The following is a 27989-nucleotide window of genomic DNA, read 5'->3' as shown; positions in this document are numbered from 1 at the left end:
TACATAGCCACACTAGTTTAACCTATTAAGCTTTATTGCAATAACAAAGTAATTGTTCTCAACAATAGAAGCAGAGTGTGCATAGACAAGGGGATGGTCCTGTCTCAGGCCAAGTCCCTTTTCCTAATGTTTCAGACTTGGGGTGGCTAGAACAGTCTTCTAGAATATAACATTTATCCACCAGGTGTCATTATTCACCAGTTCTAGCAAGCCACGGGGCTGTGCACTTGACCGTGGGGATCAAGGCTAGAGACGATGTGAGATGAAGCACACAGATTTAGGAAAGGGCTGGAATGCAGCTCGGGGGGTCTATTGAAGGACCAGTGACCCCTTTCTGATCAAGTTTCCCAAACGAGTGCAAGGAGTCAGAACTTGGGTTCCTAGGAGTTGTACTGGACTTGGGTTTGTACCCCCAAGTCTAAGCAGTCTTCCTTTCAGTAAAACATGGCTTATTGATGCCCAACTGCCCCCCTGCCTGTCCCCTCTGGCTCCCGGTTCACATGTCTCAGGGGAGAGGAAGGAACAGTAGGGAGACAAGTCACTTTGCTCCTTCCCAGGCTGAAGGTCTCCAGAGACCCCGATTTCAGGATACAAATGCCAGAGGTTGTTGGGCTGGGAGAGCAGGAGATGAGCGTGATGGCAGCGCCAGGAGAGAGGCTACCTGGAGGACTGAAGCGAGAAAGGGAGCCTCGAACCCTCGCCACCCATGTTCCTCTTCAGGCTGCCAGTGCACGGCAGGTGCTGAGATGGGAGCAGGTTGGCCGTCCCCTCCTGGTCCTCAGAGCCAGCCGTTGCTGGTGAAATCCAAGCGCAGCACCTCCTCCTGGGCTGGGTTCAGCTCCTGCAAGGGGGCGCGGCAGGGGCCTCCATAGTAGCCAAACCAGTCCATGGTTTTCTTCAGCCCCGGGATCCCGAAGCGCCAGGTCACCTGTGAAGCAGGGCCTGTTAGAAGAGACTGGGGAGGGAGTCCCCTGCCCACACACGTCCAGAACCCAGATGTGTCACTTTCAGAAAGTCAGTGTTCCCGCCCTCCTCCTCCTCCTGTAAAGTAACTCTGCTGAATCTATGCAGCTTAGATTGAGCAGATTGGGAATCCAGAAGGCAGGTGGGCAGTAAAGAACACAATGCCAGAACCTAGACTAGAGGACAGAAGGCGCCTCCTTTGGTTTGGGGAGAGAATCCACGCCATCAGGGAGGAGAGTGGCAGTGCATCCTCAGCTGGGATGGGAGAGGCAGCGCTGTGGGTCTGGGCACTAGAGCATCCCTGGTCTGGGTCCCATCACTGGTCTGCAGCCCAGGTCCCTGAACCTGACCCAGGGCACAGAGGGCCTGGGAAGTCAGGCACAGCCCACCTTCTCTCACCCCAGCAGCAACGTCGCCCCCATTCCCCCATCCCTCCTCCCTGACCCCAATCCAAATGCTGCCACAGGGAAAACAAGGAGTCCTTGTCCAAAGAAGTTACACCGTGTAACCTTGTATCATTAACTTCTCTCTGAGCAAGTTCATTTGCCTAAAAAAATGCAGGGGCCAGACCACAGGATCTCTACCGTCTTTTCCATTGTAATGGGAGACTTAGAGCTATTGTCATAATATAAAATCATGCGTGGAGAAAATAAAGGATCAAATTTGGAGTTCCCGTAGTGGCTCAGCAGTAACGAACCCGACGAGTACCCATGAGGATGTGGGCTCGTTCCCTGGCCCCCACTCCATGGGGTAAGGATCTGGCATTGCCATGAGCTGTGGTGTAGGTTGCAGACACTGCTCAGATCTGGTGTTGCTGTGGCTGCGGTGTAGGCTGGCAGCTACAGCTCTGATTGGACCCCTAGCTTGGGAACTTGCATAGGCTGTGGGTGTGGGCCTAAAAGTCCAAACAAATAAACAAACAACCCCCCCCAAAAAAAAACCCCATCAAATTTCTTTTCTTTGAGCATTGCAACGGGTTGTTTCATGCTGATGGGAAGTTTTAGGTTAATCTTTGACTACCTAAAATCTAGGAAAGTAATTATTATGTAATAATAAAGTTTTCTTCTGAGGGAAGGTAAAATCTTTGAAATATGGGCTTCATGAGGGGTAAAAATAATAAAAAGAGGTTGGTTGGGGTAAAAAGGTTGAGAAGCACCAATGAAGGATTAATACCTATTCAGCCGTAGAGGCCAGTAGGCTTCAGGAAGCCTCCTCCTAGGCCCTGCTCCAGCCATGATGTTCTAACAACCTGGGCTTTTCACCCAAAACCTGAGTAGGGTGGGAGAGACAATGGAAACAAGAAATAGCTAGAGGAACGCTTTCTCCCACCATAGGTGTCTGAAGAGCTCTGCCTTGGCCCTCTGCAGACCCTGAGAAACGGTGGAATGCTTTGGAGGTAAAAACCATGGAAAGTCCTAAATATAGTCAGGGCAGGAGGCCGGCTGGGCGGGAGGGTAGAAGAAGCACATTGTGTTCGAGCAGGGCAGGGCAACAAAGTGACATCAAGCTGCTCTTGGGGTGGTTGAGCCTACAGCGCAGGCAGCAGACAGGTGTTCCAGGCATTCCTGAGTGTGTGCCCAGAGCTGGCATGGGACCAGGCACAGAGGGAAGGGTAAGAGAGGATGGCATGCCAAGGGCTAGGATGGCAGCATCCTCTCTTCCCAAGGGGCAGCCCAAGCTGCTTCGTCTGTAAAAATTAGGAGATCCCATATTACAAGAATTGGATGAGAAAAATAGCACTGTTAGCCCAGACGCCAAGAGGCCTGGAAGCTCCTCTTCCTGTTCTGGGGGCAGGTAGGTTCTGGGACCTTCTTGCAGGCAGGTGGGAGTGGGAGAGTGGAGGTCCCAACGCAGTGGCATGTCCAGGATGTGTAGCACAGCCTGGGCCTTTGGGTGGGCGGGGGCCTCAGTGGAAAGACCCTCATTTCTCCAATTCTTCTGCCCTATTTTTAGAGCGTCCTATCCCAGGAGAACCTTCATACCCAGGGAGACTCATGCTTGCCTCCTCAGCTGTTCTTTCTCTACATCTGAGTTAATCTGCCCCTTGGAGGGAAAGATACAAACCGTGGGGAAGTCTGGAGTCTGCCCACCGCTTTAGGGAACAAAACATTGCCTGGCTCTGTTGGGACTGTCGTCTCAGAGGCAAAACTTGAGGGGCCACCAAAAAACTGTCACAAGACAAATATTTAATGCAATATTTTCTAAAAAGTAAAAAATCAATGCAAAAAAAATCCTTAATGCAAAAAATGCCAACTTTTTTTTTTCTTTTTTCCTTTTAGGGCCCCACCTGTGGCATATGGAAGTTCCCAAGCTAGGGATCAAATCAGAGCCACAGCTGCCAGCCTATGTCACAGCCATAGCAACACCAGATCCTTAACCCACTGAGCAGGGCCAGGGGTTGAACCCACATCCTCATGGATACCAGTTGGGTTCGTTACCACTGAGCCACAATAGGAACTCCCATTTGTTTATTGATTTATCTTCAAAGGTTTGTTTTTTTTTGCCTTTTTTGTTTTGTTTTTGTGTTTTTTTGGAAAAGTTTTAAATAAAGGCAGGATCCAACAGAGCCATGCCCTGTCATAATGTAGCCTGAGGCAGACTAATCATGTGTGTCCCTATGTACACAAAAGTGGATTTGGGCAAAAAAATTGTTTTGATGTGTTTGCTTCCATTCAAGCCAGGGGAGTAAAATTCTTTTTTTTTTTTCTTTTTTTTGCTTTTTAGGGCCTCACTTGCAGCATATTGAGGTTCCCAGGCTAGGGGTCAAATTGGAGCTGTAGCCGCCAGCCTACGCCACAGACACAGCAACGTCAGATCCAAGCCACGTCTCCACAGCTCACAGCAACGCTGGATCATTAACCCACTGAGCAAGGCCAGTGATCAAACCCAAAACCTCATGGTTCCTAGTCGGATTCACTTCCACTGAGCCACAATGGGAACTCCTAAAATTCTAATCAGTTATGTTTTTGGTATAGATAAAAATATCTCTTTTTGGCCACGCCCACAGCACGAGAACTGTCTCAGGCCAGGGATCGAACCTGTGCCACAGCAGTAAGCCAGAGCCACCATGGCAACAATGCTGGATCCTTAACCTACTGAACCACCAGGAAACTCCTAGATAAAATATTTTAAATGAAAAAAATGCTGTGAATTTTAAAGCACCTACTTTTAAATGTTTCAATTTTTTTCTCCAACTACTTTAATGTTTTAGGAGAGAAAACTCACCATTTAGAAAGCTGTTTAGAGCTTCCAATTCCAGGAAGATGGAACAGGTATACAATTCTCTATTCCTCCCAAAAAGTAGAACTAAAACCCCCAGGACATTATGTAAAAACAAACATAAGAGTGTGAAAGGCAGAGAGAAGGGAGACAAACCAGGGGCCTCAGGACCCAAGGAACAGCACAGTGCTAAGCTCCGTGGCCCGGACTTGGAGTTGAAGGAGCAAGTAACCCTGAAATGCCAACAAGCACAGATAAGAAAAGCCCCACAAGGAGTTCCTGTCGTGGCTCAGCGGTAACAAACCCAACTAGTAACCATGAGGTTTCAGGTTCAATCCCTGTCTTTGCTCAGTGGGTTAAGGATCTGACCTTGCCCTGAGTTGTAGTATAGGTCGAAGATGCAGGCTCGGATCCCACATCCGAGCTGGCACCTGCAGCTCCGATTTGACCCATAGCCTGGGAACCTCCATATGCTAGAAAAAAAGAAAGAAAAAAATAAAAAAGCCCCACCACATCCTGTTCTCTCTGGCCAAGGACTGGGAAGGGGCAGCTGAGCAAGATGGAGAATTTCTAGTTAATAATCAATAATCGGTCTACTCCAGCCAAATCCCACAGTAAAAACCTGTGGCCCCACCCACACACTGGCCAGCAAAGGCTGAACTGGGGGCCAGAATTTCTACCCCATACTCGTCGGTAAAGAGTGCCCTGTGCCCACGAGGGATGGTCTCAGAAGAGGCCTAATGAAGAGAGTCAGAACTTTGACTGCTGCTCTGCACTAAGGAGACCATCCCCACCAGACACAGGAGGGATGTCCGCGAGGCCACATGGGGAGCAATAAGGAGGTACTGCTCCCCCTTCCAGCTGGGGAGGGATCAGTAGAGGCCTAGAAGGGAGCTCTTATTTCTTTCAACTCCCCCAAAAGAAATCTCCAGGCCCAGATGGTTTCACTGGAGAATTCTCAAAAATGTTTGTTTGTTTTTCTCTCTTTTGTCTTTTTAGGGCTGCACTGGTGGCATATGGAGGTTCCCGGGCTAGGGGTCCAACAGAGCTGTAGCCACCGGCCTACACCACAGCTCATGACAATGCCGGATCCTTAACCTACTGAGAGAGGCCAGGGATCGAACCCTCATCCTCATGGATGCTAGTCGGGTTCGTTAACCACTGAGCCAGCACAGGAACTCCCTCAAAAATGTTTAAAGACGATTTAACATCAATCCTCACAGTCTCTTCCAGAAAACAGAGGAGGAGGAAACACTTCCCAATCAATTAACAAAGCAATTTTTACCGTGTTACCAAAATCAGACAAAATCAGGGAAGAAAGAAAAAGAAAGACTGTATACCAATATCTCTCATGAATATAGACAGAAAAACTCTTAGCAAAATATTAGCAAAGGGAATTCAGCAATATATAAAGAGTTATACATCGTGCGTAAATGGGATTTATTCCAGGTTTACAAGTCTGGTTCAATATTTGAAGATTATTAACATAACCTGCCATGTTAACAGACTAAAGAGGAAAAAAAAAATCACAAGATTGTATTAATTAGTGCAGAAAAAAAATTCAGAAAAATTCAACACCCATTCATGATTTAAAAACTCACTGAAAACCGGAAAAGAGGGGGAACTGCCTCAACTCACCCAAGAGTATCTACAGAAACCTTATAGCTAACATTGTACCTAATGGTGAAAGGCTAAATGCTTTTCCTTAAGATCAGAAACAAGGCAAGTATGTCCATTCTCACTACTCTTAATCAACATAGTGCAGGAAGTTCTAGTGCAATAAGGCAAGACAAGAAATAAAAGGCATACAGATCAGAAAGGAAGAAATAAACCTTTTTCTATTTGTAGATGATATGATTGTCTACATAGAAAATCCCAAGGAATCTGGAAAAAAAAAAAAAAACTGCTAGAACTAATAAGAGAGTTCAGCAAAGTCATATGATACAAGATAAATAAGCAAAAATCAGTTGTGTTCCTGTACATACTAGCAATGAACATGTGAGTAGTGAAATTAAAAATACAATATTAGAGTTCCTGTTCTGGCACAGTGGAAACAAATCTGACTAGGAACCATGAGGTTGCAGGTTCAATCCCTGCCTCACTCAGTGGGTTAAGGATCCGGCATTGCCATGAGCTGTGGTATAGGTCGCAGACGTGGCTCGGATCTGGCGTTGCTGTGGCTGTAGTGTAAGCCGGCAGCTGTGGCTCTGATTGGACACCTAGCCTGGGAACCTCCATATGCCATGAGTGCGGCCCTAAAAATCAATAAAAAAAAAAGGAAAAGAAAAAAAATACAATATCATTTATAATAACTCAAAAAATATGAGCCACTTGGGTATAAATCTCTCAAAACTGGTACAGGATTTGTTGGCCAAACACTACAAAATGCTAATGAAATAAATCAAACAAGGCCTACATAAATGGAGATACACCATATTCAAGGACTGGAAGACAACATAGTAAAAATGCCAATTGCCCCCAAATTGGTATACAGGTTTAACAAAATCCCAGCAAAGGTATTTGTAGATATAGATAGACAGTAGTTTTCTAACATTTATATGGAAAGACAAAGGAATTAGTTTCGTTAAAACAATTTTGAAAAAAAAAAAAGAACAAAGCAGGAGGCATCAGTCTACCTGATTTTAAGACTTATTACACACCTACAGCAATCAAGTCTGTGTGACATTACAGAGGGATAGATCAATGGGGAGAAGAGAGAATCCAGAAATAGACCCACACAAATACACCCAACTGATTTTTGACAAAGCTGCAAAAGTAATTCAATAAAGGAAAGACCATCTTTTCAACAAATGGTGCTGGAGCAAATGGATATCTATAGGTCAAAAAAGAAAAGAAAAAAAAAATGAACCTTGATCTAAGTCTCATACGTTTCATAAAAATTAACGCTAAAGGGATCACAGGCTTCTAAAATATAAAACTTTAAAGAAAAAAATTTTTAAAAGTTCAAAATCCAGCACTAGGCAAAGGGTTCTTAGACTTGGATCAAAAGCATAAACACAAAAGATAATGTTGATTAACTGCACTTCCTCAAAATTAAAAAATTTTTATTATCCTTTCAAAAGATTTATTCAAAGAATAGGACAAGCTACAGACTGGGAGAAAATACTTTCAAACCACATATCTGACAAAGGACTAGCATCTAGAAGATATAATGAATTTCCAAAAGGCAACAGTTTAAAAATAATTAATTAAAAAAATGGGCAAGAGACATAAACAGACATTTTATCTAAGAAGATATACAGATGACAAATAAATATGATGAGATTTTCGTTAGCACTAGCCATCAAAAAATGTAAATTAAAACCACAGTGAGGACTTCCCGTGTGGCTCACAACACAAGCATTGCTTCTACAGTGGCTGTGGCTCGACCCCTGGCTTGGGAACTTCCATATCCCGAAGGTGGAAAAAAAACGAAAGAAAGAAAGAGGAGTTCCCACCGTGGCTCAGTGGTTAACAAGCCAGACTAATATCGATGAGGATGTGGGTTCGATCCCTGGCCTTGCTCAGTGGGTTAAGGATCTGGCGTTGCTGTGAGCTGTGGTGTAGGTCGCAGATGTGGCTCGGATCTGGCGTTGCTGTGGCTGTGGCATAAGCCAGCGACTACAGCTCCGATTCAACCCCTAGCCTGGGAACCTCCATATGCCAAGGGTGTGGCCCTAAAAAGACAAAGAAAGAAAGAAGAAGAAAAAAAACCGCAATGAGATGTCATGACATGTCTATCAGAATGGTTAAAAAAAAGTCACAACATCAAATGCTGGTAACGATGCAGAGAGACTGGATCACTCATACATTGACACTGACGTGAATACAAAATGGGGGGAAGCAGGCGAGTGGCGGTGATGGTGGTGGTGGTGGGCACAGATTAAAGGAAGAATGAAGAGTAATTCTTGAAGATAACTGGGCAATTTTTCTTTAGGGTTTTTTTTTTTTTGTCTTTTTGCCATTTCTAGGGCCACTCCCGCGGCATATGGAGGTTCCCAGGCTAGGGGTCGAATCGGAGCTGCAGCCTCCGGCCTACGCCAGAGCCACAGCAACGCGGGATCCGAGCCGCGTCTGCAACCTACACCACAGCTCACAGCAACGTCGGATCCTTAACACTGAGCAAGGCCAGGGACCGAACCCACAACCTCATGGTTCCTAGTCGCATTTGTTAACCACTGCGCCACGACGGGAATTCCTAGGTTTTGTTTTTAATTGTAGACATTTAAGTGGAGTCAGAGGCACTTTTTACTGGTGTGAGGAGTCACACAAGCCTTCTTTTTCCACACCGACCAAGCGATCATTTTTAGAGAAGATAACTAGCCCCCCTTTTTGATGTCCTTGGTGCAAAAAATTAAATTTGAGTGCATTATTTGGACACAAGTAATTTCACGTGTTGTGCTTCAAATCAAAACAAACCATAGGGTTGAAGCTGGACCTCTTGAATTGAGAGAATTGGTAACTTTATTTTAATATACATACCTGAAGAATGAACAAAAAAGCTTCCTCAGAGATATGGCTCTTAAAATTATTGTCTTTTTCATTAGATATAAAATAAGAAATTGTATAGCACTTGCAGTGAAATTATACTAGAGTATAAGCAGAACCAAAACAAAGTTGTAAAATCTCTTGAGTAGCTTAAGGAGATCTCTCTGGAAATTTTAATTTTCTGTGAGAGTAAGTTACCATAAATACTGGAATACACTGCTTTTCTCTCTTCAAATAAGCAATTAAATAATGCACATCTCAGACTTACTTAGCACAGCAGTTTTTAGCAATGGAAAACCTGCAGACTAATTTTTCCTTGGTTCGGGGCTCAAATAAAAAACTGAATACTATCATATGATCCAGCAATCCCACTCCTGGGCATATATCCAGACAAAACTTTCATTGAAAAAGATACGTACACCACTCTGTTCATTGCAGCACTATTCACAATTGCCAAGACATGGAAACAACCTAAATGTCCATCGACAGATGAATGGATTAAGAAGATGTGATACATATACACAATGGAATACTACTCTATCATAAAAAAGAACGAAATAATGCCCTTTGCAGCATATGGGTGGAACTAGAGAGTCTCATATTAAGTGAAGTCAGTCAGAAATAGAAAGAAAAATACCATATTATATCACAAACCATATGATATGTGGAATTGAATATATGGCACAAATGAACCTATCTACAGAAAAGGAACAGACTCATGGACATGGAGGACAGACTTGTGGTTGCCAAGGGGGAGGGGGAGGGAGTGGGATGGACTGGGAGTTTGGGGTGAGTAGATACAAACTACTGCATTTGGAGTGGATAAGCAATGAGATCCTGCTGTAGAGCACAGGAAACTATATCCAATCACTTGTGATGGAAATTGATGCACCATAATGTGAGAAAAGAAACATAACTGGGTCATTTTGCTGTACAGCAGAAACTGACAGAACAATGTAGGTCAACTATAATTTAAAATTTTTTTAAAAATACAGGCGTTCCCGTCATGGCTCAGTGGAAATGAATCTGATTAGCATCCATGAGGACACAGCTTTGATCTCTGGCCTTGCTCAGTGGATTAAGGATCCAGTGTTGCTGTGAGCTGTGGTGTAGGTTGCAGATGCTGCTTGGATCTGGTGTTGCTGTGGCTGTGGTGTAGGCTAGTGGCTACAGCTCCAATTTGACCCTAGCCTGGGAACCTCCATAAGCCTTGAGTGAGGCCGTAAAAAGACCAAAAAAAAAAAAAAAAAGGTACACTTACCCTGTAAAACAATTGGTCAGTTTCTTAAAACACCAAACATGCAAACAAAACTGTGGGTTTTTTTGTTTGTTTGTCTTTTTGCCATTTCTTGGGCCACCCCCGCAGCACATGGAGGTTCCCAGACTAAGGGTCAAATCGGAGCTGTAGCTGCCGGCCTACGCCAGAGCCACAGCAACGCGGGATCCGAGCCGCGTCTGCAACCTACACCACAGCTCATGGCAACGCCGGATCCTTGACCCACTGAGCAAGGCCAGGGATAGAACCCACAACCTCATGGTTCCTAGTCGGATTCGTTAACCACTGAGCCACGACGGGAACTCCCAAAATTGTATATTTATCTCAGAAAAAAATGAAAAGTTCTGGTCACACAAAAACCTGTTCATGAATGTTCATAGCAGCTTTTGATATCCCTAAACTGGAAACAACCAATTCTCCTTCAAGAGGTGATTGGTTGAACAAGTCGTTTATGGCCACATCATGAATTACTATTCAGCAGTAAAAAGGAACAGACTATTATTGCTACACGTGCCTGAACGAATTGCCAGAAAATTATGCTGAGTGAAAAAAGCCAATCTCAAAAGGTTATAAACTCTATAATTCCATTTATAGAACAGTCAAACTGATAAAATGATAAAAATGATGAGCATATTTGTGGTTGCTGGGGCTTAAGGAGGTAGGAGAAGGAGGTGAGTAGGTATGGCTATAAAAGAATAACAGAGGGATACATATGGTGGCAGAAATATTCTGTACTTGACTTTATCAGTGTCAAAATCCTGGTTATGAAATTGTGCCGTCGTTCTGTAAGGTGTTGCTATTAGGTGAACCACGTAATGAATACGTGGGATCTCCTTGTATTGTTTCTTACCATTGTACGTGAACCTATAATTCTCAAAATAAAAAATTTGACTGAAAATATACAAAAAAATATGTCTCTCTAGGAACACGCATTTTTCCTTTAGCTTCTGGTGCCAGTACGGCTCTGCACAGCGTCGCCTGTCCCTGGCAGGTGTTCCATCTTGCCTTTTCTCCTTGACTCGCCCAACACAGAATGAAGGTACATGATCTGACTGCAGAATGGATTATTTGAAGACAGGACTCTCCTGGAAAAATCGGGCTCTGAATACCCCTAGCCTTCCAACTCCTCTATTATTTTCAATCACTCTGTTTTTCAAGATCTGGACCCTTGAAAAGTTGCTCTCAAGGCCCAGGGTTCCCTTCCTCTAGGCAGTAGCTCTCTAAATAAAGTTCCAGGATTCCTTATGTCACATTCACCCAGGATGCTTGTTTCAATGCCTATTCCCGGCATTCCTAAAGGAGTAGAATTTTAACCAGCTCCCTAAATGAATTCTAATGCACATTTAAGTTTGAGACCCGATGGGGCTCCGCTTTGAAGTCAAGATTTGCTGGGGAGGCACAAAGCAGTCCCATACTGGAGTGTTCTCGAAAAGGACTTTCTGAAAGAAAAGAGACTAAGTGGGGACCTCTGTGCCAGTCCTGGCTCCTGCTCCAATGAGGACACAGACCACCCTCACTCTGGGGCCATTGGCTGGGAGCTCACCGCGGTGTTTGGCTCAATGAGGCGATGTTGCAGCTTCTGGGCATCTTCCCATTGCCCTGTGAGGCAGAGTCGCTCCAGCTGGCACACCTGAGCCCCTAGGACATTGGCCAGGGCACACACGCCCCCCACAGCTCCTGCCACAGAGTAAAATGCAGAATATCAGCCAGAGCCTCTTCCTGCAAAGAATCCCAAATCCTGGTCCCCGGCACATCTTTGTTCCGGGGAGACAGGCTGTGGATTTCTACGCCCTGGTTAGCCACATCTAACGCATGCTCTGCACGTTCACAGAGTACAGATTTCCACAGAGGATATTTCCAGCATCTTCAACATAGAATCTCCCAGGCTGGGGGCAGGGAGCAGAGCCTAACTCAAGGACAGTTCCTCCTCTGCACCCCTTTCCCCCCAGAGTAAAGTCTCACCTGCCAGCTGACATCCCCACGCTCCTCCAATAGCCCCCTGACTCATCAGTCCTGGAAGCGGGTGGAGAAGACAGGAAGCCTTTGCTCTACTGAAATTTTATTCCCCCCAGAGAATTCAGCCTGGGACGCGGTGGGGAGGGAAAGGAGGGGGGGAACGTGCTCCAGACACAGGAGACCGGGCACTTCCTCCCTTTGGCTGCATGAACTTGGACAAATCTTGGGCTGTCTCTCGTCCTCTTTGTTTTCATCTGGGCAATGAAAACGGGCTGGCTGTGATCTCCAAAGGTCCCGCCACTTCTGCCAAGCCTGTGAGTGTGATTCCAAGGCTAGTTAGAAGTGATCCTGAGCAAAGTGGCCTCCAGACTGGAGAGAGAACAGGCAATCTGGAGTGAGCTAATATAGCCGCCATTTACTGAAAACCTACTATGTGCCAAGTCCTACGGCAGACACAGGGCCGATGTTCTTGAGTCCTCCCAAGACCTCCATGCATAGCAGAGAGGAAACTCGGGCCCAGAGCAGTGGGATAACTTGCCCAGTGATATTCAGTGAATAAATGTCAGAGCTCAGATTCCAGCTCAGATCCCCAGATCCAGAGCCGTGCTATTTCCATTTACCACACTCTCAGGAATGTAGCATAAGTGGGTCCCCTCTTCTCCCCCCTTTCGAGACTGGGACATAGCTGAGGGGAATTATCCAGGACCTACACCACCAGCCAAAGTCTGCAGAGACCAGAGAGAAGAGGAACCAGCATGAGGAAGCCTGCTGAAACAGTCACTCAAATCTTCACTCACCAGGGCTTCAGCTGAGGGGAGGGAAGCATCTACTCCAACCTGAACTCAAGGACTTTGACCCCAAGGTCAAGAGCAGTTGGTTTAATGGTGACATTCCTAGGTTCCTGGACTGGAACAGAATCTGATCAGGCAGCTGAAGATCCCCCGCCCTACCCTGCACGCCTGACAACTCGCTCTGGCCTGGGCCCAGGGTCGGAGGAAAACACACTCTCAGACTCGTGGGAAGGGCCCCACAGTCTCTGCCCTCAGAGAATGATTTGCAAGGTGAGATTAGAGGACCTAAATTTGTCACCTAAGCAGGGAGCCTGGGACTTAGAGCAAACCACAGACATCCCCACCACAGGCCAGAGATTGTACACAGACACCCTCTTCCGCCCAATAAGGTCACTTACGAGCACCCACTATTCAGATAAGCGAGAAGCGGGCCTGGCCTCTGAGGCTTCGGAGCAGGCAGGCTGGCAAAGGCCCTCTGCAGACCCAGCCCCAGCCCTCACCGTCTCTCCCAGCAGAACCCAGCTGTCTGGGTTTATCTTGATCTCTCATCACAGTTGGAGAGCAGCAGGAAGCCTACCCACAGCATAGCTGGCCAGCAGGAAGCCCGCCGATCCAGCCAGCACCTGGAAATCCTGCCTCCTGGTTTTGTGAACAATCAGCCCCATCCTGGTCACCTGCAACAGCAAAGCTGGTGTCAGAGCTGGGCCACCAGCCTGGATGGGGCTGGGCAAGTGTGGGAGAAGACGTGCCCAGGTCCCAGAGACATGCCCCAAAGTTCAGACGAACCCCAGAGAGCCCACAGGGCAGAGGGAACCCACATAGGGGCCCAGGACTGAAGTGGGTCCCAGAACTGCTCTGAAGTTGGCAGCAAAAGAGGAAGGGGGTGCCCCAGCTGAGAGCTGTTGCCACTCACATCACCACCGCTGTCCTTGATGCCCACGATATTCGGGTGCTGGGAAAGCGTGACCACCGCATCCACGGGCAGGTCCAGCCCCGTGTTGGCTGGGACACTGTACAGCACCACAGGTATTGGAGACAGGTCAGCAACCTGAGGGGAGCAGAGAAGAGGGGGGAAGGCAGCTGCCCCGGGCCTGGGTCTCTGCAGGGGACCTCTCCCAGGGCTCCCTCCTGGACTAGTAGTCACAGAGTTTGGCACCTGATCGCAACCACTAAACTGGGTGATAGTTAGAGTGTGCCAGATGCAGTTCTAAGTCCTTTGTGATTTTTGGTTTTTGTTTTTATAACTGCACCTGCTGCATATGGAAGTTCCTGAGCTAGGGGTTGCATCAGAGCTGTTGCTGCTAACTTACGCCACAGCCACAGCAACGCCAGATCCTAGCCTTAACTGTGAACTACACCACAGTTCACAGCAACACTGGATCCTTAACCCACTAAGCGAGGCCAGGGATTGAACCTGCAACCTCATGGATACCAATCAGGATCGTAATCCACTGAGCCACAGTGGGAACTCCTATGCAGGGTTCTTAACACACTGAGCCACAACAGAAACTCCCAAGTCCTTTATGGTTTTTTTTTATTTTATTTTTATTTTTATTGCCTTTTCTAGGGCTGCTCTCAGGGCATATGGAGGTTCCCAGGCTAGGGATCCAATCTGAGCTGTTGCTACCAGCCTATGCCACAGCCACAGCAATGTAGGATCCAAGCCGCATCTGCAACCTACACCACAGCTCACGGCAACGCCAGATCCTTAACCTGCTGAGTGAGGCCAGGATTCGAACCTGCAACCTCATGGTTCCTAGTCAGTTTCGTTCACCACTGCCATGACAGGAACTCCTAAGTCCTCTATGTTCTGATCGAACTCCATCCTCACACCTCCCTAGGAGGATGATTCCATCATTCCTCCCATCTGAGAGGGGAGGAAACAGCAACAGCCTGGTTAGGTCAGTCGCCCTCTGTCTCACAATTGGTTCACAGCGGCGTCCCTCCTCTTTCCCAAAGCTGCCATTCATGGGAAGTAGGCTCACCACTCTGCTCCCAGCTTCTCTCCCCTCCCCTCTCCTCCCCAGGCAGAACTGCTATCTCACCCAGCCTCCTCTTGGTCACAAGCCTTAAAGCCAAGCCCACCCCTCACGCCCACCTTGGTGTAGTGGTGAATGAGGGCAGCGCTGCTCATGCGGCCACGATAGTAGCAAGGGGTTACCACCATCACGGCGTCAGCCCCGACCTGGGCCATGCTCACCGTCATCTCCACTGTGGCTTGAGTGGCTGCAGGAAGAAAGAGAGAGTCTTCCCTTCAGGCCTTGGAGGCTGAGAGCAGGAGGAAGAAGGGGCGGCTAGGTCTCTGGGGCAAGCAAGGAGTGCACAAGAGATAGAGTAAGACTGGACTGAAGCCAGCCCCAGGGCTGAGGACCCTGCCCCCCCACACCCAGCCATGCCCGGGGCCCCGAGCATCATGGCCTCACACTCGCAGCCGGAGCCGGCTAGCAGGAGCTTGTCCTTGGGCATGGCCTGGCGCACTCGGCTCACCACCTCCAGGCGCTCACTGCTGGTCAGGAAGGGGAACTCGCCGTTGGAGCCCTGGACCACAAAACCTGCGAGAGAGGCCCCATCACAGCCAGCGACACCTTCTCATCCTCTTGTGAAAAACTGGATATTGGACTTACACTCACCCATGTTCCTCCCTCCCCAACATCGTGGCACTTCACACATTTCTTTCCCATCTTTGTCCTGATGCAGACGGAGTGTTTTACCCAGTTGCGGTGAGAGTGTTCACACCATTTTTTCTTTTTTTTTCTTTTTTTTTTTTCTTTTTAAGGCTGCACCCACTGCATATGGAGGTTCCCAGCCTAGGGGTCCAGTCAGAGCTACAGCTGCTGGCCTACGCCACAGTCACATCAACATGGGATCTGAGCTGCCTCTGCAACCTACACACACCACAGCTCATGGCAATGCCAGATCCTTAACCCACTGAGCGAGGCCAGGGATCGAACCTGCAACCTCATGGTTCCTAGTTGGATTGGTTTCTGCTATGCCCCAATGGGAACTCCCCATTTTCCTTTGTTTGAATGAGATGTTTTAGCCATACCAAAAAGAATGGATAATAATATAATGCACATCGGTATACACAGCACCCGTGACAACACTCCCCTGGTCACCTTCCTTGTCCTTATCGATGTTCTGTCTCAAGTGTTTATTGTTCCCATATCTTCATACCCTCAAAACATGTATCTGGACCCATAAAGAAGATAGAATATCTTTCTTGTCACTTAAAACTATAGAAATGGAATCAGATAACCTTCTGCCATTTTTGCTCACCATTGTTTCGAGCATTGTCCACAGCAGTACAGGTAGTTCTGATTCATTCATTTTCTCTGCTGTACAATATTCTCTTGGGAGGTTAGACCACAATTTACTTTTCTTTCTCCATTTGATGACATTTAGAATAGTTATTTTTGCTGTTACAAATAATGCTGAAAACACATGCTTAGGAATCTCTCTACAGTTGGAGTTCCTGCTGTGGCACAACGGGATCAGAAGTGTCTTGGGAGCACTGAGACACAGGTTCGATCCCTGGCCTGGCACAGTGGGTTAAGAATTTGGCATTGCTGCAGCTGTGGCTTAGATCACAACTGCAGCTTGGACCTGATCCTTGGCCCAGGAACTCCATGTATCATGGGGCAGCCAAAAAAGAAAAAAAAAATTTCTCTACAATTTAGATACTTCAGTGTGTAATTGCTGAGTCACGTGTAAATGCACCTTTAGGAGCCAAACTTCTCCTTTTTTTTTTCCGGCCATGCCTGTGACAGTGGAAGTTCCTGGGCCAGGGATAGAGCCTGAGCCACAGCAGTGACAATGCCAAATCCTTAAATGCTAGGCCACCAGGGAACTCCACCAGCTTCTAATTATCCATAGTCCATCAGCACATAGAAGACACCATTAGTGTTCATTGATGCCAATACTGGGTAGTGTCAGAACTAATTTTTGCCAATTTTCCAGGTGAAAAATGACGATATCTCATTATTTTCTTTTGCATTTTCTTGTTTTAGCCACCATTTGAGCAGTTTCTAACATTACCAGTTAAAGGCATCAGCTCTTGTATGTCCGTGAGGGACTAGGAGAACTGACACTCTTCAGCTAAATCTGAAGGGAATGTTAAACCATTTTCCTCTCAGCTTTTTTCATTTAACCTTCTCTTTCCTCTTCCTTCTCTCCATTCCATTCCAAAAATTTTTTTTTCTTAAATACCACATAAAATACACGGAGATTATTAATATCTAGAAGACCGTTCAGGAGAAATGAAAGAAAAGAAAGCCGGGGCAATATTAGTAAACAAAATCCCTGCCATCCAGTTGTGACAAATGGGCCAGAAATATGAGTTGGAGCTTCCCGACAGTCAAAGCTAAAAGGGAAACATGGTCAGCTGAGAGACATGCAGAAATCAAGACAAATCAAAGCAGCTGCGCTGGAGAAACACAGAGTTTCCTGGCACTGGGACCAAGAGAGATTGTTCCTGTGAGTCATCCTTAGGGGACATAGTGTGATGGAGAGTCAACTTTTCACCACAAGCCCTTTTTTTTTTTTTTTGTCTTTTTGCCTTTTCTAGGGCCGCTCCCGCAGAATATGGGGGTTCCCAGGCTAGGGGTCTAATCGGAGCTGTAGCCGCCGACCTGCGCCACAGCCACAGCAACGTGGGATCCGAGCCGTGTCTGCGACCTATACCACAGCTCACAGCAACGCCGGATCCTTAACCCACTGAGCAAGGCCAGGGGTCGAACCCGCAACCTCATGGTTCCTAGTTGGATTCGTTAACCACTGAGCCACGACGGGAACTCCCACAAGCCCTTCTGCATGCTGTTCACTGCACCCTTAGATTCTGTGGAGAGAGTTGCCGGAAGAGCTCACTGGATACTTAGCGTTTTCCCCCAGTTTTTTGCCTTGGTAACATTATGGGGACCATCTTGAGGCAAACACTTTTGGCTTCTGTTGGATCGCCTTCTCAGGATCAATTCCTCCATGTCAGGCCAGGAGCTCATGGTAGAAGCCTCCGCTGTTTTACTACATGAGGTCTCGTATTCTCCCAGTAGGTCATCCCATTCACAGAGTTGCCAATCCCAAGGTCCAGCTACGACTGGACCAGCATCCTCTGGCTAAGGATTTAGAGATCAAGCTTCTGCTACCTCCTCCCCAGCCCTTCCTGCCAGCCCCTCAAAGGGGGTTTCTTGCTTTAGGCATTATTTCTAGCCACAGTCACTCACTCTCAAAGTCCCTTTCATTCTGGTGGTCAGTTCCAGAAGCGTCAGGGCCCACAAGTGAACTTGACCTAAATGGCAGGACATCTGGGTCTCTTGCTCTGGAGGTGAAGTAGGCTCCTGGGCTGCACGTCTTCGTGGCCTCTCCTCGTTTCATTTAAGGGAGCATCCGACCCAGGCCTGGCTCCCAATAAGGAAGAAATGCCAGGCTGGGGGAGAAGCGTGACAGAGTCAGGTAAGTACTGGACTTGAGTCCCTCTGACTATTGGGCAATCGTGTCATGTTTCTCAGACGCCCTTTCCTTTCCCATGGGATGACAAGAAAACCCTACTTCATAGGGCTGTCTTAAAGGCTCAAATGAGAAAATGTGCAGGAAAGAAAGCCCTTGGAAGTCTGTGACCTGATACTGCCAAGAGCCCCCTCCTTATCCTTGACTAGATGTCCACTGTCAGGCCCAACGTGCCACCCCTGATGTAGAGGCGGGGCTAAAGGAGAGGAAAAGGCCAGGGTCCTGGATGGGTCTGGAGTGACGAAAGTGAGTGGTGGGGAAGTGGGGAGCAGTGAGCCGAGTGGTCAGATACGTGGACTCTGAAGTCAGAGCAGCCTGGGTTTAATACCCAATGCGGCCCCTCACCAGCTATGAGCTCTGGGGCAAATGGCTTAACCAAACCTCAGCTTCCTCAACTGAAAAGTGAGGGGAACATTAGTGCCCTTCTCAAAGGCGGGTGATGTTTAAACGAGATCCTATTCGTAAAGTGCTTAGAAGAGCTATTACCTGGCGCTCAGTGTTAGCTGCGATCATCATGGAGTCAGAGCATGGACTCAAGCCTTCAATCAGGAGGGTGGCAGCTTTCTATTTGAAGGGGGGAGGATGGCTCGTGTGAGGAGGGAGGCTGCCCAGGGACCTCTCAGGCCCCCTCCAGCTCTAAGATGAAAGAAGCTCATTTTGGAAGCTTCCTTCCTTTGCCCCCATGGTTATTCTGGCTGCTCTGGGGAACCAGCGTGGCCTGGTAAGGGGAGTGGGTGGGGGCTGGAGATGCACAATGTGGTGACTTATTATGGCCCAAAGGAATTACAGTCTCTTTTATATAAGGAGTATCCCCCAGTCACTGTTTGGCCTTGGCTTGTCATCATTGCTGCTTCCTCCAAGAAGTCCTCCTGGGATCAAGCCTCCATTGGACAGCTCTCCTCTGAACTTTTATTCCCTATTCCTTGTCCTTTCCTGCTGCCTCTTCAAAAATATGCAGAGATGCTCGGATCCCTTGAATTTCCCACCCACACCTGTGGAGGTAGGCAACATTTCTCGAACTGGTCCCTACTGTCAAATGAGGAAATCGGACACAACAGACTTCTTGGCTTGAGGATTTGGAGTCACTTTTTGGGCTTTTCCTCCTCCCCTTTGCCTGTCTCCAAATGTTGCCCTCCAGGCAAACTGACTGTCGAGTTCCCTCAGACACACTGCCACCTTCCCGCCTCTAGAACTTTGTTCCCGCTGTCCCCTCTGCCTGGAATACCTCCCTAGCTGCAGCCTCTCAAATGCTGCGAGGACCACAAAGCCTTTCCTCAATCCCCCTCCCCCTTTTGCTCCACAGCATGTTGTTCTTGCCCAGCACTTGTCCTACATTGTCTAGAAGCAATCAAGGTCTAGAAGCATCAAGGTCAAGGATGGTATCCCCCTCGTTTTGGCCCCCATTGACGCCTACGACACTACCTGTTGACAATTTTTTTTTTTTTGGTCTTTTTGCCATTTCTTGGGCCGCCCCCACAGCATATGGAGGTTCCCAGGCTAGGGGTCTAATCCGAGCTGTAGCTGCCAGCCTACGCCAGAGCCACAGCAACGCGGGATCTGAGCCGAGTCTGCAACCTACACCGCAGCTCATGGCAACACCAGATCCTTAACCCACTGAGCAAGACCAGGGATCGAACCCGCAACCTCATGGTTCCTAGTCGGATTCGTTAACCACTGAGCCACAATGGGAACTCCTATTGACAATTTTTTTGTATAAGAGAAAATTCTCCTAAACCTGGTCTAGGGCAGAATGTTTTTGCATAATGTAATTCATAACTTCCCCCAGAATGAAATCAAAACTCCTGATGAAATGCTTAAGCAATCTCCTAAAGAGCTTTAATGGAATTAAGCCTTGATCTGGGAAACCCGCCACCTTTCCTGCAGACTCTCGGACAAGAGTCTAGTGGCTGTTAACTTCCCTTCTTTGTGTCTAGTGTAATATCTAGCTGCATCATAACACAACACAGAGCAATCATATACTAAAAACTCCCCGAAAGGGGGTAGGGGAGCTACTGGTTGTACTAATACTACTACTATTTTTTTTTCTTTTTGGGAGGCCACATCTGTGGCATATGGAAGTTCCCAGGCTAGGGGTTGAATCGGAGCTGAAGCTGCGGGTCCACACAGCCAAAGAGCCACGCAGGATCCGAACTGCATCCGCAACCTACACCACAGCTCACGGCAATGTCAGATCCTCAACCTACTGAGCAAGGCCAGGGATTGAACCTGCATCCTCGTGGATACTTGTTGGGTTGGTAACTTGCTAAACCACATCAGAAACTCCACTAACACTATTATTTAGCTGAGCTGCAGCAGTGACAGCCCAGCCATAGTAACACAAAAACGAGGGAGCATGCAACACAGTCACTCTATAGGTGGATAGTGGGGAGGCACGAACACGGGTGCGAGGGGGGCAGGAAAACAGCACAGAGTGAGAAGGGGTATACAGGGTGAGGGTGGTACCAAGAGAACAGTGGGTCCACCTCCCACCCCTATTTACTTCCTTGCCTCTGAAATCCTGTCTCTCCTCCCAGCTCCCGGCTGCTGCTTCTCTCTCTCTGGCAACAGCAGGGCAGTGGGTGTTGAGCCCCCTGGAGACTCCCCAGAACCTGAGACCCGGGAATCAATTTTACGGAGCCCACCCAGAGGCCGTGGCAGGAGGAACCCTCTCCCCACTGGCCTGCCCGCACCTGAGGCTGGCCTCAGAGCCCCAGACTCTAAGTGAGGGTGTTCAAGGCTTTATTGGCTCAGGTCCAGGCGTTTGGCATCAGGTGCTCTTGGCTGCTCCTGGTATCGGCCTCTTTCATTGCCTCTCAGTGGGTCTTCAGGGGCCTGTGCGTCTGCTTGGCTTCCACCCAGCTCTTCCTTCATCAGGGGACATCAGTGGCAGCCCTTGCTCAAGGAGTCAAAAGGGCCCAGGACCCCTGTGGGGGCCTGACGAAGAGGGGATTTGGGCGGCAGCATCTTAGTCTGGGCCACCTAGGCTGCCACATCGGAGAGAAAACAGGCCTGTGTGTGCCAGCCTTGTTGGGGGAAGGGGCATGTCCATCCGTGGTTAGGTGGTCTGATGGCTGCGTTTGGGCAGGCTGTGGCACTGGTGGCTCGGGTGGCTTGGATGACCCTGGTGGCCCTGGTGACTATGGAAGGTGTGCGTGTGGTTGGCGCCAGCTATGGTGGCTTCCCGCTGGGTGAAGAAATTGCCTTTCAGCTTTAACTGCACCTCCTCAAGCGCCTTCAGCTCTTCCTGGTTGATATCCTTGGACTCCAGGTGGCCTGAGTTCTGGCACGCCGTGGCACGCTGCAGCATGGAGTTGGCCAGCTGCTGTCCCTTGGCGTCAATGTCCTTGGTACAGGCAGCCACGGCGGCCCACGTGGCCTCCTCCGTGGCCGAGGATTTTTCAGACTCCTTGGGGGTTTCTTTGGTCACCAAGGTCCCAGACATCCTCTGCTTGCTGGTGAAGGACTCCCGGTGAAGAGCCGCGCCCTCTTCTCCCTGCCTGGTGGTGAAGGTCTCCCCGGGGATTGTCGTGCTGGCCTCTCCGATGCCACCGTCAGGCTGGGGAGCCCCCGTGATGCCGCAGTTGCCCCCGGCCGTGCTGCTGGTCCCGGCTGTTCCTCCGGCGGGCAGCTTCTCTTCGGAAAGACGGCTAAAGTGCGATTTGATCCAGTTCTCGTTCTTTTCTTCGTGGCTTTCTGGTGGCTCTTGCTCATCTTGTGCACCCTCAGAAGCTGCCTTCCTTCTCCTCTTCCTCTGCATCCACAGCATGAGGCCTCCACCTCCCAGGAAGAGGGCGGTTCCCAGCACCACCCTGCATGATGGTTGCTGGATGAGCTCCAAGAAAGTCTCCAGGACCCCACGCCAGGCAGGCAGAGCTAAGAGCACACTGGAAGTGGGGGAGCCCAGACGGTATGGCTCATGCTTGAAAAGACAGGCTCCCCGAGGGTGTCTGCCAGGCAGGCCCCCTGCTGTGCCCTCCCTAGGAGGCCCCTCCCACCTCAGCAATGAACCCCATTGTGAGGAAGGTGGTTGGGAGGGCGGGGGGCGGGAGAGAGGCCATGGCATCCCTTATGTCTGGTCTGACAGGCATGGCCTGAGGCCTGGGACCTTTCTCCCACCCTGACAGCTGTCCCCAAGGCCGGGGGAAGGGCACCTTCCCCAATTCTGAGTCCCTTCTGCCTTCTGCTTGTCACCTATTCTGCAGCTCAGACCTTCTTATCTTCCAGTCTTTGGTTTCTCTTCCTCTCAATCTGGTGGTCTCCAAGGGGCAGAGGCTGCTGGGTCAGGCCGGCCATGGCCAAAGGTCCCACTTGGCTGGGCTGGCATCCATTCCTGGCTGCCTAAGTCTAGTGTCTTTCTCTACTGCCAGCTTTGTGCATTCCTTCCCCACTTGTGGCCCCCAGCCCCCTTACAGATCAGGGTCCAGAAGAAAAAGGGGTCCAGGAAGGAGCACATTCTGGAATAACATGAGGTCACAATTGGGGGAAGACAAGCAGTGGGCTGAGAAGATTAGACAGGACAGGAAGCTTCACCCAGCCCTAGATCCCTGGGCTGTTCCAGGATAGGGATCCACCACCTCTTGCCTTAGTGTCATACCTGCAAACCTAGAATCTGCCCACACCCTCGACTCTCCTGTAAGTGGGCACAGTTCAGGTTAAAAGCTGCTGGGACAGGTGGCCAGGCTCTCTAGATGTATAGACAACTGAGAGTCTGGCCTCCAGTCCCAAGTTATACTCAGGGCCTCTCAGGGTAGAAAGAACCCTGGTCCACTCCCAGAGGCATATACAACTTTTTTTTTTTTTTGCTTTTTAGGGCCACACCTGTGGCATGTAGAAATTCTTCCTAGGCTAAGGGTTGAAACAGAGCTGCAGCTGCCGGACTACCCCACAGCCACAGCAATGCAGGATCCGAGGCTCGTCTGCGACCTACACCACAGCTCGTGGCAACGCCAGATCCTTAACCCACTGAGTGAGGCCAGGGATCGAACCCGCAACCCCATGGTTCCTGGTCGGATTCGTTTCTGCTGCACCACAACAGGCACTCCATATACCACATTTTTTAATGCCAAAATAGGACTATTAAAATTGTGATATTTTAAAATACTGTATTTAACAAGGTAGTGGCTTTAATATACACAAAATATTATACCTTAGCCCAAGAAACCATGGTTTATCCTTCATAATAAGGGAATAACAGAAGCTTAAAGTTTTGGACAGGAGTTCCCATCGTGGCACAGTGGTTAACGAATCCGACTAGGAACCATGAGGTTGCGGGTTCGGTCCGTGTCCTTGCTCAGTGGGTTAACGATCCGGTGTTGCCGTGAGCTGTAGTGTAGGTTGCAGATGCGGCTCGGATCCTGCGTTGCTGTGGCTCTGGCGTAGGCCGGTGGCTACAGCTCCGATTCGACCCCTAGCCTGGAAACCTCCATATGCCGCGGGAGCGGCCCAATAAATAGCAAAAAGACAAAAAAAAAATACTGTATTTAACAAGGTAGTGGCTTTAATATACACAAAATATTATACCTTAGCCCAAGAAACCATGGTTTATCCTTCATAATAAGGGAATAACAGAAGCTTAAAGTTTTGGGCAGGAGTTCCCGTCGTGGCTCAGTGGTTAACGAATCTGACTAGGAACCATGAGGTTGCGGGTTCGATCCCTGGCCTTGCTCAGTGGGTTAAGGATCCGGCGTTGCCGTGAACTGTGGTGTAGGTTGCAGACGCGGCTCGGATCCCGCGTTTCTGTGGCTCTGGGGTAGGCCAGTGGCTACAGCTCCAATTAGACCCCTAGCCTGGGAATCTCCATACGCCGCGGTCGTGGCCCAAGAAATGGCAAAAAGCCAAAAAAAAAAAGTTTTGGGGAAAAGTCAGCTCTCCGGGCTTGCTAGAGTAGCTCTGGGGTCATCCACTCACCTCATTTGGAAATAACAATTCAAAGTTCACCTTTGAGGTTGTTTGTGGGTATGAGTTCAGGGACAAAGGACCTTCCGCAAAAACTCCTCCCTCTGGTCTCTGGTTATAAGTTTTTATTTTATTTTATTTTAGCTTATTTATTATTATTATTATTATTTTGCTATTTCTTGGGCCGCTGCCATGGCATATGGAGGTTCCCAGGCTAGGGGTCCAATCGGAGCTGTAGCCACCGGCCTACACCAGAGCCATAGCAACTCGGGATCCGAGCCGCATCTGCAACCTACACCACAGCTCACAGCAACGCCGGATCGTTAACCCACTGAGCAAGGGCAGGGACCGAACCCGCAACCTCATGGTTCCTAGTCGGATTCGTTAACCACTGTGCCACGACGGGAACTCCTTATTTTATTTTTTTAGCTGTGCTTGCAGCACGGAAAAGTTCCTGGGCCAGGGACCTAACCTATGCCACAGCAGCGACCCAGGCTGCTGTGGTGGCAATGCCAGATCCTTAACCTGCTGCACCATAAGAGCAATTCCATGAGTTTTATTTTAAGAGATTATGCTTTACTCAAATAATTAGTACAAATTAACAATGCCAAAACACAGATAAATAAAAAGAACTATTCAGTTGCAGGCAATGCCTTCCAGAATAATCTCTTAAATGGTCACTGACTCATCAAGGGCAGGTTCCCATCTCTTTGGAGGACCTTTAACCCATGGCAGGAGGCCCTGGCGCTGTGAAATGTGACGGATCCCTCCTCCACCCCTGAGTGTTGGCTGCAGTAGGGGGCAAGGAACAGGCAAGGAGACAGATTTTAGAGCTAAAGTGGCTCACTGCTCCCTTCCCAGGCTCTCTGGCTTCATCCTGGGAGCAGTGGCAGGACCCTATGGCTCCTGTGCTGGGGCCCCAGGTTTGAGCTTCCTGGGAGGACTGTGTTGAATGCTGTGGCTCGGAAGAGGAAACCAGATTAGAAGGCTTCTGTGAATTTTCCAAGGTCGCCGTAAGGGGCAGAACCAGGATTCTTACCCAGGTCTTTTTTTTTTTTTTTGTCTTTTTGTCCTTTTTAGGGCTGCACCCGTGGCATATGGAGGTTCCCAGGCTAGGAGTCGAACCGGAGCTGTAGCTGCCAGCCTATACCACAGCCACAGCTATACCAGATCCGAGCCGCTCTGCAACCTACAACACAACTCAAGGCAATGCCGGGTCCTTAACCCACTGGGCGAGGCAAAGGATGGAACCCTTGACCTCATGGTTCCTAGTTGGATTCGTTTCCACTGCACCATGACAGGAACTCATTTACCCAGGTCTTATTAAGTCAGCAAGCTAGGCTCTCCTACACAGCCTCCTGCTCCCCTGTGTGTGTGGGTAAGAGAGAGATGCGCCAGGGCAGCTTGTATGGCAGGTGGACCAGTGGCCGCCCTGCCAAAGCCACAGCAGACTGTGCTCCCAGCCACCTCTGCCCCCTCGACCCTGCCTCAGGAGTGTGGTGAGGAGAAGGAAGGGTCCAGAAAAGAGCCTGGGGTGCAGGCAGACACTGATGCAAAGCCCACCTCCCCACACCCCCTACCCTTGAATCTGGGGCGTCCTTGAACCTGGGAGGTGAAGCTGAGTCTTCTCTCCTCTTAGAGATTCAAGGAGCTTCTCGCTTTGCTTCTAGAGTACCAGATCTCTAGCCTTCCGGCTCCAGTGAGATAAGCCCCAGCAGAAATGTACTTAGAGTTTGTGTCACTGCTCTGTGTAGCTGTCCACAGAGCATTCGCTATCCCCTGGGGAAGGGTCACATCACTCCAGAACTGAGATACAAGAGGAGTCTCAGGCCAGGGATCGAACCCTTATCCTCACAGACACTGTGTCAGGTTCTTAACCAGCTGAGCCACAATGGGAATTTCTGGAATCCACACCTTCTAATGTATGGCAATCTTCACAATTTACAAGCATGTCTTCCCTTGCATTCTCTCAGATCTTTTTCCCAACCCTCCTATGATGGCCATTTTTTCTCCCATGAGTCAGATGGGGAGACTCAAGTTTAGAGAGATTAGCTCCCAGCTCTATCATGGCGGAGCTGTGGGGTTTTTGGTTTGTTTGGTTGGGGTTTTATTTTTTGTCCTTTTAAGGCCACACCTGTGGCATATTGTAGTTCCCAGGCTAGGGGTCGAATCGGAGCTGCAGCTGCTGGCCTATGCCACAGCCACAGCAACACCAGATCCGAGCCCCGTCTGTCACCTACACCACAGCTCAGAGCAACGCAGGATTCTTAACCCACTGAGTGAGGCCAGGGATCAAACCTGAGTCCTCATGGATACTAGTTAGGTTTGTTACCACTGAGCCATCATGGGAACTCCAGAGCTGTGTTTTGAATCAAGGGTGTATGTTCAGCTCCACGGCACCACCTCAGTCAGAACCACTCCATTCCCACGCTGGTGCCAACCAGGCTCTATGGCTTGGAATGATCCCATCTAGGGACTCAGCAGTCAGTGCAGTGGAGTGAAACTGAGCATGACTGTGCAGTCAACCCAAGTTCAAATCCCAGCTCAGTCATTTACTAGCTGAGTGATCTTCTGCAAATAACAGCATCACGCTGAGCCCCAGATGCCCATCTGTGAAATGGGGCTATTGGGAGCACTGCCTCGGGGAACTGCCAGGAGAGACGGATGAGAGTGGGCAGGGCAGGATGGGCGAACTTTGCCACTTTTTATTTTCATTTATTGCACCCGTGGCTGTGTTTTACACTGAGCATCACAAATATGATCTGGTCCCTGACCTCAGGTGGGGGGGATCCATGTGTAACGGGGAAAATGAGCCAGAGGATCCAGAACAGGAATTAGTTTGGCCAAGGGAGGCTTTGTCTAGAAGAGACCATGCACACAAGTCTTTCAGGGAGATGAGCCTGCTGGCTGGGCTGCCACGTGTGACACCCAGGCTGCCGTCACATCTGCGTAGAGTGTCTGGTTGACAAAAGCTTTCCCACCCGTTACCTAGTTTGATCCCCACAATAATGCTGGATGAAGAACTTTTTTTTTTTTTTAACAAACATAGCAGGTTACAGTTGGGACAACTGAGGCAGGTGAGATTCCAGCCAAGATCACAGGACAGCAGTTAGCTCTCCGCCTGTCTCCTGACTCCAGAGCAGGGACCTGTTCCTCTCTCATCAGAAAATGACCCGCAGAGTAGCCAACTGTCCCAGAGCAGCTTGACAGAGCCTGAGTACCCTCCTCTGGTCTCTGGCTCAGGACACCAGGGTCACTCACATCTCCCCAACTTCCACAGGGGGCGGACCCCACTTACCTCGGAAGGGAAAGGTGCCCAGTTTGTGCAGATTCTCCTCCAGTTTCCCATAGTCCACCTCGGCTGTGGCAGTGAAGGGGGTGGTCACGGGGGGGTAGATGCCTGAGATGTCCATCTTCCTCCCCTCCCCTGAGGCCCAGCTCCCCACGGTCCTGGACAAAGCCCTGCTCAGCCCCTGCCTCACAGAGGACCAGACTTTGGGGCCCAGCATCTCTGCAGGAGGCTCCAGGCCCAGCTGGTTTCTGTCCCCAAGAGATGCTGACTTCGGACTCCTTCCTACTCCGGTTAATGATCAATGGGCCTAGTTAAAAATTGGCTGCCCTCTGACTTGTTGGCCTTCAGGCAGGCCGGGGCCTGGTGTTGCCAGGGTCAGAAGCTAGGCCTATAGGCCTCAAAGAGGTCCTCCCTCCCCCTGGGGAGCAGCTGGAGAAATGCCACAATCCAGCGTCTCTCTGGCCAGACGGAGGACTGGTTCCTGGGGTCCTGACACTAAATGGTGCCTCCAATGGGGCCCCAGGTCCTCATCCCATAATTTCCAGCCCCAAAGCCAGGAACCAGGCTGGCTTCCGCCTTGCAGATCGGAGCTTGGCGGAGCTGATTGGCT

The 27989-nt window shown here is 49.2% G+C and overlaps 2 protein-coding genes across 4 annotated transcripts; both read right to left on the bottom strand.

Annotated features, from left to right (window-relative positions):
- Positions 1-16: 16 nt before the first annotated feature.
- Positions 17-27988, bottom strand: HOGA1 (4-hydroxy-2-oxoglutarate aldolase 1). Of its 3 annotated transcripts, XM_047759471.1 has the most exons (7): positions 27386-27983; positions 15117-15245; positions 14792-14919; positions 13607-13741; positions 13271-13367; positions 11490-11623; positions 17-928 (listed from the first exon to the last, which is right to left on the bottom strand). In XM_047759471.1, the coding sequence occupies exons 1-7, from the start codon at positions 27594-27596 to the stop codon at positions 779-781; spliced, it is 984 nt and encodes a 327-aa protein (XP_047615427.1). In that variant the 5' UTR covers positions 27597-27983; the 3' UTR covers positions 17-778. The 3 variants fall into 3 exon arrangements, with proteins under 3 accessions (XP_047615427.1, XP_047615428.1, XP_047615429.1); XM_047759472.1 differs by lacking the exon at positions 15117-15245 and having other exon boundaries at positions 27386-27985; XM_047759473.1 differs by lacking the exons at positions 13271-13367; positions 13607-13741; positions 14792-14919; positions 15117-15245 and having other exon boundaries at positions 27386-27988.
- On the bottom strand, positions 20525-22914 carry C15H10orf62 (chromosome 15 C10orf62 homolog). The gene has a single exon (XM_047759470.1). The coding sequence runs from the start codon at positions 22253-22255 to the stop codon at positions 21248-21250; it is 1008 nt and encodes a 335-aa protein (XP_047615426.1). The 5' UTR covers positions 22256-22914; the 3' UTR covers positions 20525-21247.
- Position 27989: the final 1 nt, after the last annotated feature.

This window comes from Phacochoerus africanus, chromosome 15 (genome assembly GCF_016906955.1).
Source record: "Phacochoerus africanus isolate WHEZ1 chromosome 15, ROS_Pafr_v1, whole genome shotgun sequence".
Taxonomy (NCBI): Eukaryota; Metazoa; Chordata; class Mammalia; order Artiodactyla; family Suidae; genus Phacochoerus; species Phacochoerus africanus.
Note: the sequence above shows the minus strand (reverse complement) of the source record. Positions and strands in the feature narration are given on the sequence as shown.